The following is a 20,955-nucleotide window of genomic DNA, read 5'->3' on the forward strand; positions in this document are numbered from 1 at the left end:
CTTCTTTAATTATCGAATTAAAAATAAATAAATAAATAAAAACTCTCTTTAATACCAAACAAAAACTCATAAAAAATTAATAAAAAAAAGTTAGAGGGTTTTCTTGCACTAAAAACAAATTTTCCAACTAGATCCCATTGTTCTCAATTCAATAGTTAACACCAATTAGGTCTGACCAGCACTTATTGTTGCTTCTTAATTCTTATAGCTTTGATGTTCATTAAGAAATAAAAATTAGAGCATCTCCAACAAGCTCTCTAAACTGAAAATTTAGAGAGTAAACCCCCAAAATGGTGCTCCAACAATCTCTCTAAATTACTGTTCATTTGCAAAAAAATTGTTTGCTAATCAACAGTCACTCTCTTGGTTTGATGACCTACTATTCATGAGCAAAACAATTAATTGTAATAAAAAATTCAAACCACCAAATAAAATATTCAATTTTACTCAAATTCACAACTGCTAAGTGCAAACATCTCAACCATTCTAGAATTTTCTCTCTCTCAAACATCTCTATCTAAACTCAATCACAATTAAAATACAAACTCAAATCACAATCTTAAAACTAATCAAATCAGAACAAAAAAAAAAAAAAAAACAACAACAACAACAAAGCAAATCTGACTCATCTAAGCCGCAGTCGTAATGAGGATGAGTAGTGGTGGAGCGGACAAGGCGGCATGCGTGAACGCCGATTTAAGGCTAAATCTCTCTTGCCGGCAATCTTTGTGTGTGTGTGTGTGTGTGTGTGAGAGAGAGAGAGAGAGAGAGAGAGAGAGAGAGAGTTGTATGTCTAGAGGTAGAAACAAAGAATGAAAATGAAGATAAGAGATAAGAAGTATACATGTGTGGAGGAGAAAAAAAGGGAAAAAGTAGTGAGCTTTGGGGTTTAGAGAGAGAAAATTCTCTCCGTACAGAATCCCATCCATACAGCTTCCATGCTTTCCTTCCAAGTTGGTTCCCTATTCCTAGAAATGCTGCCACATTCCACGTCTTCTCTCTCTTGGGAGGAAGAAGCGGAGCTTGCTCAGAGCAACAAAAAAGTTAAGGATGTTAGCCATGCTAGTTTTACGGAAGGCAAAGATTTGGATCCTACTTGCCAAGATCCGGCTCAAGCATTTCGTCCTCCCTCTCCACAATGATCCTTCAGAGATAAATTGGTGGGTGAAATACCGGGAGCTTTCACTGAAGCTTTTAACTTCACTAAGTTGATGGAAGGTGATATGGAATCAGATGACGAAGTTGAGTCTCTTCGATAGGGAATGGCTGTGGTGAAGTTTTCCAAGGAGTTTAAGTAGCATATTAGGACCCTATGGTTAAAAGCTCTTATCGTCAAAGTGTACGGTAGGACAGTGGGATTCAGCCATCTCCACTCAAAAATCCACTCTCTGTGGAAACCAATGGGACGACTTAACTATGTGGACCTCGAGCATGACTTCTTCATTATTCGTTTTACATTAAAGGAAGATTATGAAACAGTCTTGAGAAAGGGTCCATGGTTTGTCGGGGAACACTTTCTCTCTATTAGACCTTGGGAGCCATACTTCAAACCATCGATGGCAAATGTGTCTTCCATAGTAGTCTGGGTGAGACTCAATGAGCTCCCTATTGAGTATTATAATGTTGAAGCTCTCTGCCAGATTGGGAAAACTATTGGTAATGTCCTCAGGGTAAATAACCATATGGCAACCAAGGCCAGAGGTAGATTCACTCGACTATGTGTGCAAACTGACGATGAGAAGCCTCTCATTACTGTAGTGATGATTGGAAGGTTTGAGTAAGCAGTAAGCTATGAAGGAATCCATAAGTTGTGCTTTTCCTGTGGAAGGATAAGGCACTGGAATGAGAACTGTTCGTATACTATTCGGCCGGAGAAATTACACGTAGGTAGGGATGCCAGCTCGAATGGGGAGCAGATTGTACAACCATGCGATAACCATGCTCATGCTAGGTCGAATCAGGGAGAGGGGACCACTACAGAGGGGCCTGAGGACAACTATGGTCCTTGGGTAGTGGTAGCACGAAAGAAAGAACAGGACAAAAAGTCCTGGAAGTAAGGGCACTATCCCTGGGCAATCCCATTTTTAGTCTTGGAAAGGATATGACGTGCATGAGAGTGACACCAGGCCACGTAATGATGGGGTTGTGAAGGCAGATAAGGGTACGAAGGCAAATTTAAGTGGAGGCCCGAGAGAAAGGAAAAGGAAGCTATCCCCACCCAAGCACCTATTAAGCCACCATATGGCAAAGGCCCTATAGAGTATCTCAAATGTGCCGGTTTTCTCAGCCTAAAGCCCATCAAGATCATTTCCTCCTTCAGATCACTCAAGAGTGAGGCCCAACTCATTGCCTCAAAAAGCCAACTTAAGCCCATTTGTTAAGGGTAAAAAAGCCATTGCACGACTTAGGGCAAATCAACAACCCGTGATAGATCTAGATACTTCTACCACTCATCTATCTTTCTCATCTCCCTTGCCTCCAAACTATCCTAGCCATGGCGAGCCCAAATTGAAATCCGTTCACCAGTTTCAACTCTCAACCATTCCTTGGGCCAAAGATGGGCTATCAATTTCGAGGGAACCGTAGTAAAGATCCGAAAGTGGTGATTGTCGAGATCCAGGCAAATCTGACCCATGTAATGGGGTGGTTCAACAATAGTCTTCGGAAGGCATGGAAGTACATTTTTCCACTAATAGCGGCGAGTGCCAAGGATGAGACGATGTCTCCAACAAATCCAGCATGGAAGGAGGTCCACAACCCATGGTGAAGCTTTCTAACGGATCTGCTAACCCTAGGGGACAAGCGACATCTGCAAAGGGAGAACATCCCTCAAATCTCACCAACCCTAGTTCTTTGTGAAGTGATTCCGAGTGGGTATCTCTCAAAGCACCACATGCTGGAGGATCTGCCAATTTCCACTTTCATCATGGGGAACAAAGCCACCATATAGATAATCTAGATATTCCAACCAACTGTGGAGTTCAACCTCCACGTGCTAGCTCAAACATTGGAGATAGGTGTGATCCAGCACAATTTGACGCTATTTCCAAGCAAGAGGCAGACAAAGGAGATGTTGAGAGGGATTAGATGGAACTTGAGGGAGGAGGCAAAGACTCTACCTCTTATTGATGAGTGCGCCACTCCAAATCACATGTTAGTCATGAACGTCCTCGTGTGGAATTGTAGGGGCGCCCTGAAGCCCTCCTTTCAAAATCATGTTAGGGAGTTAGTGTTCAATCAAAACCCAGCTATTTTAATTGTAATGGAGACTAGGATTGGTGGAGACAGGGCTCACGAGATCACTGACAGACTTTCCTTTGATGAAGCAATTCATACTGACATTATTGGGTTTGCGGGCAGCTTTTGGATGCTGTGGAATTCGGAGAAGGTGGATATCACTCCCCTAATGAATATCAAGCAAGAAATTGATGTCACTATTAAGTTACGAAGTTCTAACTCTTCTTGGGTTCTTTTAGCTATTTATGCTAGTCCTAAGAGTGTCGAAAGGTAGATTTTATGGAACAACATATCCAAAGTTGCAGACCTTCATAACATGCCTTGGGTTTTAGCTGGAGATTTTAATGAACCTCACATAGGGGAGGAAAAATTTGGTGGTAGACCGGTAAGTGTCAACCGATCCCTTCTGCTTAAGGAATGTTTGGATAAATGCAGTATGATTGATTTGGGGTTTAACAGGCCTCGCTTTACCTGGACTAACCGAAGGGGGGTGCAAAGTTTAATCCAAGAAAGAATAGACAAGTTCTTTGTAAATCCTAACTGGTGTGTGCTCTACCCGGAAGCCAGAGTCACTCACTTAACTCGATTTCACTCCAACCACTACCCTGTTCTCCTAGAGATGCATCCCAAAGCTTGCTCTAATCGGTCTAGACTGTTTAAATTCCAAAGGTTCTGGATGTCAAATTTGACATTTCCCAAGGTTGTGGAGCACGCATGGACCCAATCCCAATCTCTCTCAGAAGCCATTTGAAACTTCCAACACGACTCTACTACTTGGAATAAGACTCAGTTTGGGAATATTTTAGCTAGAAAGAAAAGAATTATGGCATGGCTTTATGAGATCCAAAAAGCAACAGCTTTGAGACCTTCCACCTTCCTTTTGGAGTTGGAAGTTTCTGCATGAGCTAGATGTAGTACTTGGGCAAGACCAAGATTTGTGGGCTCTTAAATTAAGGGTTAATTAGATGATCCAAGGTGATTGGAATACTGTCTTCTGCCATGTTTCAACCTTGGTAAGGAGGAAGAGGAATCAAATTCTGGATATTAAAAATGAGGTAGGAGAGTGGATCCATGACGAATCGGATATCATGGAGTTCATTAGGAAAGGCTTCAGTGACATTACACTTCTTCTCTTTACTCCTCATCCCGGGACGTGCCTTTGGCCAACTCACAGTAGCAACCCTGCCTCCTTGAAGATGAAAAAGATTGTGTGGGAGGTACTATTTTAGTAAAGGAGACTAAAATGGACAATAGGGAAGAACAGCAACCTCAGGTTTTGGTTTAATACCTAGACTCCTAATGGTCCTATCCAACGCATGATCCAAGGCCTAATATCCTTGGTGGATTACGATCTAAGGATATAGGACATTCTCAAGGATGGTAGGTGGGACTAGAATTGCCTATCTTTCAAGATGCCCTAAAGCTTTAAGGACATCATTCAAGCTACACCCTATGCCTTGGCTTCAGAGAAGGGGGATAGATTAGCTTGGGTAGGATCTCCTCAATGCAACTTTGACCTTAAAAATGACTACAAGCTTGTGATAAGAGAAGAACCAGCTAACGACTTTTTGGGTAAGTGGATTTGGAAGGTCAACGTTCTCCCAAGAATTTAGACCTTCATCTGGCAATGCATCCATAATAGCATTGGGGTAAGGGAGTGTTTGGTGAAGATAGGGGCAACAGAAGAGGCGTCATGCCCATTATGCAATAGGGTGACTGAAAGCATCCTTCATGCCTTTCATGATTACAAAAAGACCAAACCTATTTGGCTCCAACTGGGTGATAGATGGTCGGATCTAGCTTTTTGGTCTAATAATCTTCAAGAGCAGCTTGAAACAAATGGAAACAAGGCAAGCAACAGACCCACTCGAGCCCTTCCTTGCAACACGCCCTCTTTGCCATTTGGCTCATTTGGAAAAGTAGAAATCAAGTGGTGTTTAGTGGAAAAAACCGAAACCCAAGGCTAGCATCGGAGATCATCAACCATGCCACAAAATTTAGTTACTATGCTTCATTCCCAAAAAGATCTAGGTGTTTGTTGCTAAAGCAGATCAGATGGGACAAACCCCAGGCGGGGTGGATAAAGTTAAACACTGACGGGTTCGCAGATGGGAGCATGGGTAAGACGAGTTCTGGCGGTATTCTCAGAGATGAAAAAGGACAGTGGATCTCAAGATTTTCTAGAAGGATTAGGAACACTAATAGTTTCGTTGCCGAATTATGGGGTCTTCGGGGTGGGCTTCTTGTTTGTTGTAGCAGAAATTTTAATTTTGTTGAAATAGAGTTTAGATGTTAAAGCTATTGTTGATGTTCTGCATAACCCGAACAATGTGAATAATATTGTCTCCTATTTTGGATGATTGCAAGCAGTTGCTGGCCTGCATCCCTCAGGCTCGGTTTAAGCACTGCTACTGCGAAGCTAACCACTGTGCTGACAAGCTTGCTAGGATAGGGTTAAGCCAAGAGTAAGATTTTATTTTGTATGATAGTCCGCCTATGGACTTGTTTCCTTTTTATGAGGATGATCTCAATGGGTTGTACTTAAACAAGCTTTGTCCTGATACTTCTCTTCTTTAGTTTTATGCTATCTCCGTTTTTCATCCCCAAAAAAAAAAATTTTGAAAAATGAAAAAGAAAAGAAAGAAATGTATGGATGAAAAAAAAAAGTATAAAGATAAGGGAAAAATAAAATAAAGAATAAGTAATTAAAATTGAGAAATGCTGCCACAATATTTTCACAATAAATCTTAAGTGGTAGGTTATTATTAGCTAATATTGGTGAGAAAAAAAAATTTAGAAAGAGAAAAAAATAATTTTAATAGTACGTTCAAATTGAAATCAGTATCAACTTATCACAAAGTGAAAGTATTGTAAAAATATTATGAATGTAACTTTTAGGAATGAATGAAGAAAATTGAAAGGAGAATAAAGAAATATTAAAGAAATAATGAAGAAATAATATTTAAATAGAATAGAGAAATGATCGAGAATCTATTGAAAAATGTATTTAAAAAAGTAAGTATATAAAAGATAAAATGTACTATTTATTATCCAAATAGTAGAACATAGTACAAAAATTTAAAGAGCCTGGAAATGCTCTTGGTCTTGGTTGAAGAATTGAAAACCCACTCATGGTTCAAAGACCAAGGATTTTGCTCCAGGCAATTCAGGATTGGCAAGTAAGGGAGGCCTCATCAAGAACCTTACCAACCAATAGGTTTGCTGTTTTGCTCAGACCATATGTTTTCAACCCCTAACTAGGGAGCATGCAACATCTTTCATGATTGCAAATCAATATTGAGGGACTTTATTCCACATATATATATATATATTTGATAGACTTTAGAATAGTTGTGACTTGTAGTGCACTGTCCTTTTACTTAAATAAAAAATAAAAAAAGCAAAGAGAATATATTTTCTGAAGAAAAATAATAGAATATTAAATACTTATTAACTTTAGGAAACCCGTTTAAAAATAAATATATTTAAATAAGCTATTATTTAATTCTTCATAATAACATAAATAATTTAGAAATTATCATTGAGATTATTATTCAATACTCAAATATGGGATGAACAGAACTTGGGTTGAATCCAGCTGTGGCGGCCTAATTTCAGAGTCTAGGTGGTTTTAACGCGACTTTGTTCATCCCAATGACAATTATAACCTTGCCCGTTTAAGCAAATTACACCACTCTTAGAAGCTCTCTGGAGTCGGGCCCATTGAAATATTTAGTGTCCATTTAGCAAAAATTATATTTGTCAACTTATTTTACTATTTAATTTATTTTTACTACTATTTATGAGCTTCATTGCACTTTTTGGTATTATTCATGGATCATACTTTACTATTTTAGCTAATTTTTAGTTTTTTCTACTGTACTTCCAGCAAAATGTTTTAAATTTCAACAAAATAATAGAATCCTAAACGAACTTTAACTCAATTGAGATTTTAACTCTTTTGAGTGGGAAGTCCAACTCAATACACTTTCCCTTCAGTGGCTGCTCAGATTGTAGAAACTCTAGGGACTGTCAATCTCAGCTCTTGTAGGTATGTGCTGCTTATATTTTGATCATGGTCTACTTGACCATTTTTTGATTAGTAATTAATGTTAATAGTTTAATGGGTCATCATGCTTTTTATTGGTATTGATTGCTTTGAAGTGATTTCAGGCATTTAACTGGTTTTTATTCTCTGCTTATGTAAGTAGCATGTTGAATCTTTATGTTCTGCAGTACTCTGTAGACCATGAACTAAACATAGAAAAGGAAAAAGAAAATTTTCTGGGATATCTTACCAATCCATATGAATCTGTATATGTGAATATTTTCAATATTGTAGATTGACTTGCCTAAAATGGTGGTGACTGGTGAGGAATGGCCAATAGCCAGTATATAATATGTGAATGGCTTTGATTATAATTCATCAAAGTTATACTACGTTGTGCAAGAAATTTAGAGTTGCTTAGGAACCCAACTTCGCCTCAAGCTGGTCTGTGGCTACATCATAATATAAGCAAAGTCAAGCAAAACCTTTACGGCCTTAAACATGAGTATCACATATTTTAAGAAATTCCTGCTGATGATGCCGAAAATCGTCAATTATTGATACTATCATAATAAATGTCTTTATATGGTGTAGTCTCTTGAGAATGCATCTAGTATTAAATCACTAGAAAGTAATCCATCTATTAATGCTCATGTATTCAGGATAATGGAGGGTGAACCTGTTAATGTGAATGAGTTTCAAGAATTGGCCAGGCAAGCTCTTCCAAAAATGTATTATGACTTCTTTTCTGGGGGAGCGGAGGATCAATACACCCTAAAAGAGAATGTGGAAGCATTTCGCAGAATAACGTATGCTGCTGCTAATTCAGTTGGTGATTTTTGCTGTAAACTGGCTACAATAATTTCCTGATCACTTTCCACTGCTTCTCAGGTTCCGTCCTAGAATTCTTGTAGATGTAAGCAGAATAAATTTGTCAACTACTGTACTGGGTTACAAAATCTCAGCGCCAATCATGGTAGCTCCATCTTCTAGGCATAAGTTGGCACATCCAGAAGGTCCAAATCTTCTTGGAAGAGTTCTCAGTCTCAGTTGAAATTTGTTTGGATTCTTATTGACTTGCTCATTGTGATTATTCTAGGAGAGATCGCCACAGCCAGAGCAGCAGCTGCGTCTAATACTATAATAGTATTGATTTTTAAATATGGAGCTAATTTTCTTGCTAAGTTTCATGAATTGTAAGTTATTTTTCATTACAGGTTTTGTCCTCCATGTCTTCCTGCACTATCGAGGAGGTTGCTTCCGGCTGCAATGCCATTCGGTTTTTTCAATTATATGTATTTAATCCTTCTTTAGCTCTTATAATTTCATTAATAAAATGTATATTTCTTTAGCAGCAACACCTTCTTTTGGTTGCTCTCTTTGTCTCTGTATTGGTGATCCTGTTGTTAGCAAGTCACACTGTAATCTGATATTCGTCTGGGAATAGGTATATAAGAACCGAGATGTAGCAGCTCAGCTAGTTCAGAGAGCTGAAAGAAATGGATACAAGGCTATTGTGCTGACAGTTGATGCTCCCAAGCTTGGTCGAAGGGAGGCAAACATAAAGAACAAGTAGATATTATCTCCTTCTTTTTTCCAACACTAATCATTTTATTTCCTTCACATTTGGGTATAAAGTTCTCCATGTAATGGTATTTATGTTCCTTTCACGCTAACAGAATAAGTGTTATCTTAAATCTGATTTGAAATATGACTGTAATAAGTTCTGCAGAATGATTTTACCGCCGTTAAAGAATATTGAAGGCCTTGTATCAACTGAAGTGGACAATGTGAGTGAAATTGTGTAACTCCCAATTGCCACATTGAAATGTGCCAGATGCATTGTATTTAAAAAAATGGACACATGTATGCTTATTAACTGAAGTTTTAATCTTATTTTTAAAATTTTAAAACTAAAGCTTTTATTGTTACTCACTGAATCAAATTTTCTGCAGGATGAAGGTTCAATTTTAGAAGGTTTTGCCAAAGGGGCCTTTGATGCTTCTTTGTGTTGGAGGGTATAAATGAGTAACCTATTCTGCTTACCTTTTAATGTGCTGTTGCAAAAATGTTTGAAAGATTTTACTTGAAAAATAGTTTTTTTTTTTCCCCTTCTGCATAAATTTTCAAAACTAGTTGTTTTACTCATTATAACACTGATTTTAACGTTACGTGCTTTAGTTGGTGCTTTTATAATGTAAAGGTTGAGGCGTAAGATACCATTTTATATTGTTTCACTTTTTATTTTTGCTTGCTGAGGGTGTGTGCAAGGGCCATGGTTTCTTACATTCTTATGAGTTTAACTAATGCATCACAACATACGCAGGACATAGGATGGTTAAGATCTATAACAAACTTGCCAATTCTAATCAAGGGAGTACTCACTCGTGAAGATGGTAGGATCTCCATCTTATGATATTTGCATCTCATCATTATTATACTATCACTATTGTTACTCATGAAGATGGTAAGGTCAAGCTTTATTACTGATATTAACATCTCTATTTTGCATCTTCCCTATTTTTTCCTTCCTTTAGTAACAGGAAGAACATTCTCTGCCTTTGAAACTTTAAACTTTCAATGAAAATTTCAGTTAATCATCCTTTTTATCTTTGGAATTTCAAGTATAGGAGGCCTGTTAATCATCCTGATTGTGTGAGTTTTTTTCTCACAATTACCTCCTCCATCTGCTCTGTCAAACATTTTTATGTAAATCACTTTAAATTCTGCATCTTTTCACGCTCCTGATAATTTACTCAGATCCTTGATTGTCACGGTTGCTTTACTTTCTGTTCAACATTCAAATATCCTAAACATTTGATGAACTGTCATGGACAGCAATAAAGGCGACAGAAGTAGGTGTTGCTGGGATTGTTGTCTCTAATCATGGGGCTCGCCAGCTTGATTACACTCCTGCTACTATTACTGTTCTGGAAGAGGTGAAGTTTTATCTCTACTGCTTAGCATAAGAATATTATTCTCATTGGGTGTGTAGGTGTAAACACAGATTCTACATTTTGCATCTCTGTGCTCCTTTAATATAGATGTTAACAGTATAAGGGTTTAGGGAAGTTTTGTACGAGGTAATGCCGTAGCTAGACATCCTCAACATTCAAATTTGTATGAAATTTTAGCAATTTAATACAAGACACATACGTGGCCATGCATTCCAGCACAGGACTTATCTGTCTGGATTTGTGTAGAGTTACACTATGCTCTTTGGCATGCCAAAGTTCAATCAGCGATTGAGGATATTTAGGCATCTTGTGGTTACAGGTGGTTCATGCTGTTGGAGGGAAAGTTCCTGTGTTCCTTGATGGAGGAGTGCGGCGAGGAACAGATGTCTTCAAGGCATTAGCCCTTGGTGCACAAGCCGTCCTTGTAAGCTCTCCACCCCAAACTATTTAATTCATGTAACTAACTTATGAATCTTCTCTTACACCATTTCTTCACATGCAATGTCTGCCATGTGGTTGCTATATAAAGAGAGTAAGTAGTATTTTTTGGTCATGCGCTTGTGTAACTGTTTTTACGTGAGATTCAACTGTCAATGAATGTCAGTGAATCCAACTGATGCTTTTTTGGGAAGCAGCTCTATCGTACTCTGCTTCTAGATTGCCATTTTTTTTTCAACTTATTGTCTAATTTCCATCTAACTTGCATGTGCAAATAAAAAACTTTTTAAGTTGCTCAAGATAAATACCTAGATCATTGAAACACTTTGAGAGTGCTGGATATAATTGTAGGAGTGACACGCCTTGGCAGTGTTAATCCTCAACACTCAATTTTTGCTTCTCTCTCCATCCCAAAGTCAATGTTGATATTTAAAAACCTCTTAAAATTTTATGATTCTTGGTCAAAGCTCTCTAAACTCTGTTGTAATCTATATATTTATTATTGCAGATTGGAAGGCCTGTTGTCTATGGGCTGGCAGCAAAGGGGGAATATGGGGTGAGAAAAGTCATCCATATGCTGAAGGATGAGCTTGAGCTCACCATGGCACTGTCTGGCTGTCCTAGTGTGAAAGATATTACTAGAAGCCATGTGAGGACAGAGCATGAAAAAATCCATTCACTGCTCTAATAAAATATTTGAAGCATTAGGACAATGTCCTAAAGAAAAATGATTTAGATCATCAATAATATCTATACATTTGTAATTACATTGTTAACAATAAGTAACTGTGTATAGGTGTGGAATATGTTGAAATTTCTTCAATGATCAAGCTGGCATGTAGATAGTGGAATGGGACCATGAATATTATCTTCTGCCATATCTATGTCCGTTTTATAAATAAATGTGGTTCTATATGTGGAACCATGAAGTCCATGTTAAAGATATGGGTTCAGAGCAGAAGCTCATTGTATTCTCCTACTCTTAAATTGTACTAGGAGTTTTAAGGATTGATATTTTCTTCTTTTCTATCGGTAGATCTTTGTAAAGTTCTAAAAAAAATGCAAGCTCAAGCTCATACCCTGAAAAATTATTCCATAAACCTGGGCTGAAGGATATGCATCTCAAAGTTATTGATTGAAAAATACAATTTGAAATGGGGGACATTTTTTTTTTCCTTAAATTCTTATAAGTAGTAAAGACCAATCATAGTAGATTGGTAGCATGGTAGTGAGGGAATTTCACGGTGGCAATGCTGAATTCACTTCTGGCTTGGAGCTTTTAAGGCTGATTAATGTGATGGAGCCAAGCTTGATGAGAAGAGAGATGGGCTCATTGATGCAGGGGTGTTGCCAAAAAAAATGAGCAGGTATTAGAAAAAAGAAACCTCGAGTACCTGTTTATAACTATCAAATTATCAACAACAACAACAACAAAAAACTGATTGAAAGTGGAGAATTATAGCCAAAGTCAGCAACTACTTCCACCACATATCTTTAACTTGGAAAGCCTTGAATTAGTATTGTTGTGATAAGTAATATGGCCCAAGGTTCTTTGTTTCCTTAGGCAGTCTTTAGTCTTTACCATAGCATGGATCAATAATAGTGACTGCTCTGGAAAGAGAGAATGATGAAACAAGGGGTTTCATGGAGAAGATCTTGCAACTTTTGAGTATTTTTTTTTTTTTTTTAAAACGACTACATAGAACACTTGCCACTCGCCTGATGCGCCGGCCAGCACCCTAATCCTCCCCACAGACGGCGCCAATTGTAGGGACTCAATTTGGATTGACCCTGAGTAGAGTATGAATGGGTTTTCAACCCAATCAAGCCCAAACAATAAATTGTAGAGAGTGGGCTAAAGGTTTAGGCGCTGGCCGTCGATCACCATGCATGAACTTTCTTTATAAAAAATACTTAGAGTTTGCCGAGGAGACCCTTTTCTTTTTTCTTTTCTCCCCCTCCCCCCTTTCTTTACTTTACTTGCTTTACTTATATAGTCTTCATCTTCCTATCTCATTCTTCCATCTGTTGATCATCCATTTGCCTCTCTTCTGGCCGTCCGTCCCATCAGAGGCCTTATCAGTACTCAAGTGGTTCACTCTGACCAACGTTGCCCTGCTAAGGGGTTATATCCCCATTAATGCGGCCAGAGGGGTTAGGTGAATGCATTAAGTGCGAATGTGACAGCTTGCTCTAGGTTTGTCCCCTCCCAAATATTATCCTTAGAATGCCGAGGACGAACAGGTTCTCGGCGTGGGTCACAAAAGAGGCTTTGTCTGACTTAGCCTTGGCTGGTCAGTCCTCCTCGACGTTGGCCTTGGGCTTACTATGCGATGGGCTGTGGTTGTCAGGCCCACGGGCCCCACAATAACTAATTAGAGCATAAAATAATTCAGCAATAACTTTACATTTAAGTATTGAAATTCTTCCATATATGACGTTATTATGTCATATTCAAATAAGATAATAAAGCCAAATATGCTGGCAATTATAGTATTAATATTACATTAATGTTCATAAATTTCCTGATTAAAACCATTGACAAAAGCTATTCAAATTTGAATTAAATTTAAATTTCAAAATTTAGTATTCAACGTATTTGATATTAAGGGATAATTGATACACATAAATGAGTATCAAAATAAATATAATATTTTTTATTAAAATATCCAACATATGTTAGCATACATAGTCATAAATATAAAAATACATACATACATATATATATATATATATACATACATACTTGGTAAATGGGTTAGAACAAATATAAATATAATGCTTTCTACAGAATGACAAAGGCCAAAAAGGTCTTAGCACCAACTCCCATAGCCTTATTGTTTAAAATTAGCTCAAAGCTGTGGAGTTTGGAACATGAGTCATGGCTATAAAGCTCAAAGAGGAGTGTCTTTTTTGGGAGAGAGGGAGTACTTTAGTAGTGCATGCAAAACAATTTTGCTAAGGTATTTCCTACTATTTCAAAACTACTTTGCTGCTCTTTTTCTCTACCAATGCCTGACTTTCTCTGTTGTTGTTGTTTTCTTTGTTTTCTATTCTTATTTATACACAAATTCTGGGACTTTCCCACCCCTTTTTCTGCTGACTCTCTTCCTCCCTCTTTGACAATTCAGTCCTCTCTTTCTAGGTCTGGGATGCGAAGGAGTAGGACCCATCATTTTCTTCACACTGCTCTCTTTGTTCTCCCTTCCTTTTTTTCACGGAGTGCTCAGAGCCTCCACTTCTCTTATATAAATAATTTGGGCTTCCTGGGCTTATTTCAATTCTTTGGGTTGTTCTGCAGCAAACCCTTTTTCTTTGGTTACTTAGCTAGCTTGGCTAGGATGTGGATCTAGTTGCAAGTCCTTTAGGCCCTTTCTTCCTTGCTTTTCATGGGCTTTTCTCTAGTGAGCTTAGGCTTTATTTGCTGACCCATTTTAAAAATGGGCTCCAACAAAAACGAAACAAATAAAGAAAGAAATGCTTTTTCCATCATGATGAATCTTTTTAGCTCTTCACTACTTTGTAGACCATGAACTCAACATAGAGAAGAAAAAAGGATTTTAATGTTGTTGGGATATCTTACCAACCCATATGAATGTGCCTATGTAGATATTTAGAATATTATTTTGCTTAATTGGTCACTGATCTAGAAATTGACTTGTTAAATTTAGTGGTGAGGAATGGCCAATATATAATTTGTCAATGGCTTTGATCATAGTTCATCAATGTAGCATTATTTTGGGCAAGAAATTTAGAATTGCTAAGAAACCAAACTTTGCCTCAAGCTGGTCTGCGCTTCTACGGATATATTATAATATAAAACAAGGTCAAGCAAAACGTTTTTGTCACAAAACAAGGAGCATCGCCTATTTTAGGAAATTATTGCTATTATGGAAACTATCATAATCAATATCTTTAAATGGAGTAGTCACTTGAGACTGCATCTAGTACTATATCACTGGAAAGTAGTAATACATCGTTAATTCTCATGTTTCGAGGATAATGGAGGGTGAACCTGTTAACGTGAACGAGTTTCAAGAGTTGGCGAGGCAAGCTCTTCCGAAAATGCATTATGACTATTATACTGGAGGAGTTGAGGATCAATACACATTAAAAGAGAATGTGGAAGCATTTCATAGAATTACGTATACTGCTGCTAATTCTGTTGGTGGTTTTTGTTGCAAACTGGCTACAATGATTCTGATCACTTTCTATTGCTTCTCAGATTCCAGCCTAGAATGCTTGTAGATGTAAGCAGAATAGACTTTTCAACTACTGTATTGGGTTACAACATCTCAGCGCCAATTATGATCGCTCCATCTGGTCTGCACAAGTTGGCACATCCAGAAGGTCCAAATCTCCTTGAAAGGGTTCTAACTCTCAGTTGTCATTTGTTGGGATTCTAGTTTACTTACTCATTGTGATTATTCCAGGAGAGATTGCCACAGCCAGAGCAGCAGCTGTGTCTAATAGTATAATGGTATTGATTTAACAAATATGGAGCTAATTTTCTTGCTGAGGTGCATGAATTGTAGGTTATTTTTATTGCAGGTTTTGTCCTCCATGTCTTCCTGCACTATCGAGGAGGTTGCTTCCAGCTGCAATGCTGTTCAGTTTTTTCAATTATATGTATTCATCCTTCTTTGGCGTTTAAAAGTTCATTCAAATTTTTTGTCCTTTTGGTTGCTGTTTTGTCTTTGTTTTGGTGATCACATTGTTAGCAAATCACACTCTAATCTAATATTCGTCTGGGTATAGGTAAGCCGAGATGTATCAGCTCAGCTAGTTCAGAGAGCTGAAAGAAATGGATACAAGGCTATTGTCCTGACAGTTGATGTTCCCAGGCTTGGTCGAAGGGAAGCAGACATAAAGAGCAAGTAGATATCTTTTTTTTTTTTTTTTTTTTTTCTTTCCAACACCAATCATTTTATTGCATTCACAGTTGGGTATAAATTTCTTCATGTAATGGTATTTATTTTCCTACCATACTCTTAGAAGTATTGGTTAAATGATTAAATTTACCATATTCCAATAGTTTAAGCTTTTGGGATAATTAGTAATTTAACACATATTAACACAATAAGCTTTATCTTAAATCTGATTTGAAATATAACTGCAATAAGTTCTGCCGAATGATTTTACTGCAGGTAAAGAATTTCGAAGGCCTCTCATCAACCAAAGTTGACAATGTGAGTGGAATTTTTCAATTCCCAATTTTCACATTTAAATTTGCCAGATGCATGGAATTTACATGAATGGATGCATGTTAACCGAAGTTTCAATATTTAATTAAAAAAAAAAATTCTCCAGTTATTCAATGAATCAATTTTTCTGCAGGATGATGGTTCAAAATTAGAAGCCTTTTCCAAAAGGACATTTGATAATTCTTTGTGTTGAAAGGTATAAACCAGTTAATTATTCTGATTACCTTGTAATATGCTGTTGAAAATTTTTTTGGAATTAGGAAAGGAGTTTTTTTCCTAGAACGGAAGTTTTCAAAACTAGTTGTTTATAATAATAGAACTGATTTTAGCATTACGGAGTTTAGTTGGTGCTTTTATAACTTTATGTTGAGGTTATGGCTTCGAGATACCATTGGAAGTGCCTATATTTTCACTTTTTAATTTTTCTTGCTGAGGGGTTGCGCAAGGACTATGGATTCTTACGTTCTTATGAGTTTAACTAGTGCATTACAACATACCATTGCCGCCTCAAGGCATAGGCAAGTTAGGCCTAGGCCTAAGGCCCCCCCAAAAAATAAATTTTTCCTTAGAAAAAAAGACCCCACTTTTCATAATTAAAGACCCAAATTTTTATAAAATTATATATATATTTTCTAAAGGTTGTACATTTTTTTTTATTAGTGATGTTAAAGATATTATAAATTTTACTATTAGCTTACAAATTGCCATATTATTAATCACAAAAAAAGTGATATAAATATTCATTAATTAAATTGATGAAGTTCATCAATGAGAGACAATATCACATTATATTTTGAACATTTTATAGTGCTTTTAATTAGCACATTTTTCTTTTTCATTTTTATTAAGACTCTCAAAGTACGAGACTAATAGAACCTTAACTCAATTGAAACCCTAAAATATTTCAAAAAGATGTTGCAAAGGTGTTAAATCATCAATTATAGATTAATCTCTCCTAATAGTTTGAGACTTTGATTTTTGTAAAATAATATCCTACAAAGTCATACACCAGGTAATATCTATCTCTCTCTCTTAAAATCAAAATATAAAATTAAAAATTAGATTACAATTTTATTTAACTATGCATCGTCTTATATCCAAAATAAAGTATCTTTTTCAATCGCAATATATTTTTATTTATATATATATATATATATATATATATGTATGTATATGTATATATAAATTGTAAGCTAAAGCTGGCTTGATATGATATTTCTTTTTGTTACAAAAAGAATCAATGGAATAAATATGACAAAGTAAGAACAAACCTCAAAGATTCCATGCCACTGGTGAGTAGTATAATTCCTCCAGTTCATGGCCAATCGAAAGCTATCTGTCTCCTATAAATTCATAAGCTACAACAAAGGAGTTGTTATACATTCTCTAAACCTTGCATATTATACTCTATTGTAAATTGGAAAGAGATATATCATCCTAGAGATTCAAGATATGATGAAAGGGCAAACTACTATCAAATTAAAAGAAAAGAATATCATATCATCCTTCAAGTGAGAGCTTGAGTTCAATATGCTATTCAACAACTTCATTTCTTTAATTATTGTCTATGATTATGTAATTTATTTTTCTGTTTTTTATTCGAATTTCATAAAATAGAGTAGTAATTGGGAGAAACCATAGTCTTGTAGAGACAGTGCAAAAAAGGAAAAAAAAAATGGAGTATTATACCTTTTTTATGCAAGGCATAGGCAAGTTTGAGTAAACATTGAGTGTATATGTCCACCTATTAAACCTGAAAAAAGGACATTGTACAAAATCAAATTGTGGAAAAAGAACAATACACTTATGTATTTTATCAAACAATTTGCGTGCATGTAACAAAAATATTTGTTAATTACATCCACAACAAAATAAAAAAGCAAAAAAAATTGAGAAGGTGATTTTGGCATAATATAGGAAAAAAAAAATTCAATCAAAAAGATTGTTTTATTTTGATTTACATATAGGGCATGAATCAACAACAAATACAAACAAATTCAAACAAAAGACCCTCGTAGATGATGTAAATAAAATTGAGAATAATAACTAAACTATATATATGTATATAACTAAGCTATCAAAATTCGAATTTACCACTACAATTCAACTAAAACCTAAAAACATAAAAGAAAAAGAGTAAAAAAGTTACCCACATAGACCAACACCAAGAGAGGCTACTTACACACATTTTATCAAACACTTGGTGCATATTGGAATCCCAAATGATAATATAATAGCAATGGAAAGAGAATGTCTTTAAAGAGAGTCCAATCCCAATTTGCAAAAACATTAAGTTAGTTAAAATGCAGCAATTGTGACATGTTATTTCTTGCAGATAGTGAATGAGCTGTTATTGCTTCCCGACGCTAATGTGAATGCGCTAACATGAGACCATAAAACAGCCTTTGACATAGCTGATGGAATGCCTTGTAAGCAGGTCTATTTTTAGCTTATAGGATCTAATAAGTTGTTACCAATTCTTTGACGATGAAACCACCACAAAGAATAGAATGCAACTAAAAAAACAAATCTTATGAAATTTACAGGTTTAGGTATGAACGATTTAGGTTTTAAAAAAAAAGGAGAATCTCTCTCCAAATTTTCTCTAATAAGAGAATAAAAAACTCACCTTGCGTTTAACACACTACCTTTGGTTTTCCAGAAACGGCAGCAATTGAAAGGATCTAAACATCAACGATAGTAGAACACAAAAAAAAATCTATGATGAAAAATAAATCTAAAACTGAATAAAACTTTCCCAAGAAACAAACAAAAGCCTACACAGAACAAAACCCACAATTAAAAAATCGAAGGTTTAGGAAAACTGAGCTACTTACGTAGATAATAAGAGTGTTCACGCCACTATTGTGTTTGGGTGTGAAAGCAGGGCCATAGAGATCGAAGGTTTAGGTCCATTGGTAGTTGTTGCTGTTAGGAAAATCAACAAAGAATTTGAAAGAAAAAGTAAAAATAAAAAGAGGTGGAAAATTGTGATGGAGCTGCATGAAGAAGAAGAAGATGGAAGAAAAAGAGAGTTGATCGGCATTGAGAGATCTTAGAGAGAGTAAACCTACGTGCTGAGTTTGTGTTTGTGTCTATCGGGTTTTGTTTAAGGATTTTTTTTTGAAAATAACACTGAAAGCCAAACTATTTTGTTAGTTAGCACACTTTTGAAACAATTTGGGTATCTAACAACTTTAGTCCAAAGGACTCGATATTGGGCTTATAAATCGAGTAGATTATACTCGATTTTTCCATTACGCCAGCAGCTGAGTTGGACAAATTGTCCAAGTAGGCATACAAATCGAGTCTAACAAACTCAGTTTCTCGTCATTGAAATCGAGCCAGTTAAACTCGAGTTTGCTACATGGAAACCAAGTACATTAGACTTGATTTATAGGGGTCCCACCAGTCATTATTTCACGCTCTTTTCGGCCACGTGGATATAAAACTCGAGTCCTTAAGACTTGATTTCATTAAAGTGAAATTGAGTCTAATGAACTCGATTTTGATGAATGGCCATTGCCCCTCCACGTGTAGCATGTGGGTCCCAGCAGGGACCCTTTTTCCCCCTTACCTGTCTCACTCAGTCTCTTCAGCTCTCACACCCTCTCTTTAGCTCTCACAACCTTCTTCACTTTTCCTCAGCTCTCACACCCTCTCACACAACACCAACCTCAACAACACTTTCTCACAGTTATGTTATATATTTATTGTTTTATGTTTTTACAATATTGAGAATTTTTTTGGTTAGTTAATATTGTGATTATTTGCTAGGTTTTTTTTTTAAAAAAAATTACAACATATTAGGAATATTTTTTATTTGTTAGTGTAAATATTGTGATTAATTTATTTGTTAGTATATTGTGATTATTTGCTAGTTTTTAAAAAATATTTTTTTAAAAATTAATATTATGATTAATTATTGAAAATATTTAGTAATAAATATTGTGGAGGGAACTCTGCGGGAGGAAATGCATGTGGGGGTGGAAGGAACTCTGGGGCAGGAGATGCATGTAGGGGTGGAAGGGGATCCGGCCTACTAATAACCTGATGGGTTGCAACACGCTGACCATGGCTATGGCTAGCAGGAGTTGAGCTCATGCTTGGTCGCCCAGTATGTTCCGGCACTTCTTGATTTGCCCCATTGGTATCTTTCAAGGGAAGTTAGGGAGTTATACGATGAAGGCAATCCACTGCCTTAAGTACAGCTAAAATCTGCTTGTACTCAGGACTGCCTACCGCATAATGCGTCAACATTTGCTTGTGATTGGCAACTTGCAAGTAAATAAATAAAATTAGTACATCTAACACAAAAATGGTGATACGCAACAAAATTTGAAAAGAAAGGTCGAAGCAATTACCATAATAAGAAGTGCAGTAGTAGTATGGTTGACGAACTAGAATGGTTGACGAACCTCCAAGTCACCCTACCATACCAATGGAAGTATGGATGAGCAGATGACATATCACCCTCCAGTGCTCCATGACATAGTAATTGTGCTCGACTATTACATACTTGGATATGGCCAACATATTTGTCCCATCAATTCACTTTGGTCTTCCCCCTTAGGTCTATGGCATGAAGGGCATCATCAGTATCAACATTTAGGGGCATTTCTTGTACCATCCCAAACTGACGAATAACACGCTCAAAAACATACAAGTGGCACCCTCGCCATCCACACGTCCCTTCCTGTGACACAAAACGCAGGTAGGTGGCCTAATTCAGCTTCATATGGTTGCCACACCACCTGAAATAGCCAAATAAAAGGGCAACACATTATGCAATGTTTCATTATTTTCGACTATAAGCTATTTTACAGTTATAACAGTATACAATAGTCATAAACAATAGAAGAAACACAGTTTGGGTACCTGGTTGGGATACATAGAATCTAGAAGCTGACGGTACCAGACTAGACAGATTTCGGCGAGGCTATTCTTCGTGCTCACAACCCACACGGTCCTACAATTAAGAAAGAGGGAGTCAATATCTACAAATTATGCAATCTAATAAAAAAGAAAAAGGAATTGTATGCAGATGGAAGCTTAAAAAAATCCATACTGT

At 36.5% G+C, this 20,955-nt stretch overlaps 2 protein-coding genes and 2 long non-coding RNA genes across 5 annotated transcripts; 3 read left to right on the plus strand and 1 right to left on the minus strand.

Moving 5' to 3' along the window:
• Nucleotides 1-517: 517 nt before the first annotated feature.
• On the plus strand, nt 518-5,720 carry LOC136071582 (uncharacterized). The gene is made up of 2 exons (XR_010632883.1): nt 518-3,622; nt 3,697-5,720. It is a non-coding gene; the product is annotated as an uncharacterized LOC136071582 (long non-coding RNA).
• Nucleotides 5,721-7,170: 1,450 nt separating this feature from the next.
• Nucleotides 7,171-11,710, plus strand: LOC112023613 (peroxisomal (S)-2-hydroxyacid oxidase GLO4-like). Its single transcript, XM_024056220.2, has 12 exons — nt 7,171-7,288; nt 7,948-8,094; nt 8,177-8,301; nt 8,385-8,431; nt 8,503-8,580; nt 8,733-8,857; nt 9,018-9,075; nt 9,241-9,303; nt 9,612-9,681; nt 10,124-10,224; nt 10,562-10,666; nt 11,189-11,710. The coding sequence occupies exons 2-12, from the start codon at nt 7,952-7,954 to the stop codon at nt 11,366-11,368; spliced, it is 1,095 nt and encodes a 364-aa protein (XP_023911988.2). The 5' UTR covers nt 7,171-7,288; nt 7,948-7,951; the 3' UTR covers nt 11,369-11,710.
• Nucleotides 11,711-14,644: 2,934 nt separating this feature from the next.
• On the plus strand, nt 14,645-16,077 carry LOC112027875 (peroxisomal (S)-2-hydroxyacid oxidase GLO4-like). The gene is made up of 7 exons (XM_065783069.1): nt 14,645-14,825; nt 14,906-15,030; nt 15,114-15,160; nt 15,232-15,309; nt 15,439-15,557; nt 15,812-15,869; nt 16,018-16,077. Exons 1-7 carry the CDS (start codon nt 14,683-14,685, stop codon nt 16,075-16,077), a joined length of 630 nt encoding a protein of 209 aa, XP_065639141.1. The 5' UTR covers nt 14,645-14,682.
• Nucleotides 16,078-17,038: 961 nt separating this feature from the next.
• On the minus strand, nt 17,039-18,948 carry LOC136071583 (uncharacterized). Of its 2 annotated transcripts, none has more exons than XR_010632884.1 (4): nt 18,722-18,948; nt 18,533-18,603; nt 17,574-17,637; nt 17,039-17,242 (listed from the first exon to the last, which is right to left on the minus strand). It is a non-coding gene; the product is annotated as an uncharacterized LOC136071583 (long non-coding RNA). The 2 variants fall into 2 exon arrangements; XR_010632885.1 differs by having other exon boundaries at nt 18,514-18,603.
• Between the last annotated feature and the right edge of the window lie 2,007 nt (nt 18,949-20,955).

This window comes from Quercus suber, unplaced genomic scaffold, assembly GCF_002906115.3.
Source record: "Quercus suber isolate HL8 unplaced genomic scaffold, Cork oak 2.0 scaffold_327, whole genome shotgun sequence".
Taxonomy (NCBI): Eukaryota; Viridiplantae; Streptophyta; class Magnoliopsida; order Fagales; family Fagaceae; genus Quercus; species Quercus suber.

What these genes read in the sequence shown, in the direction of transcription:
- LOC112023613 (XM_024056220.2), top strand. Translation starts at nt 7,952, where the DNA reads ATGGAGGGTGAACCTGTTAATGTGAATGAGTTTCAAGAATTGGCCAGG. An exon ending in GAGGCAAACATAAAGAACAA is followed by an intron (nt 8,858 to 9,017) that starts GTAGATATTATC and finishes TAAGTTCTGCAG; the next exon opens with AATGATTTTACCGCCGTTAA. An exon ending in TATCAACTGAAGTGGACAAT is followed by an intron (nt 9,076 to 9,240) that starts GTGAGTGAAATT and finishes AATTTTCTGCAG; the next exon opens with GATGAAGGTTCAATTTTAGA.
- LOC112027875 (XM_065783069.1), top strand. Translation starts at nt 14,683, where the DNA reads ATGGAGGGTGAACCTGTTAACGTGAACGAGTTTCAAGAGTTGGCGAGG. An exon ending in CTGTGTCTAATAGTATAATG is followed by an intron (nt 15,161 to 15,231) that starts GTATTGATTTAA and finishes TTTTTATTGCAG; the next exon opens with GTTTTGTCCTCCATGTCTTC. An exon ending in TTCAGTTTTTTCAATTATAT is followed by an intron (nt 15,310 to 15,438) that starts GTATTCATCCTT and finishes GTCTGGGTATAG; the next exon opens with GTAAGCCGAGATGTATCAGC.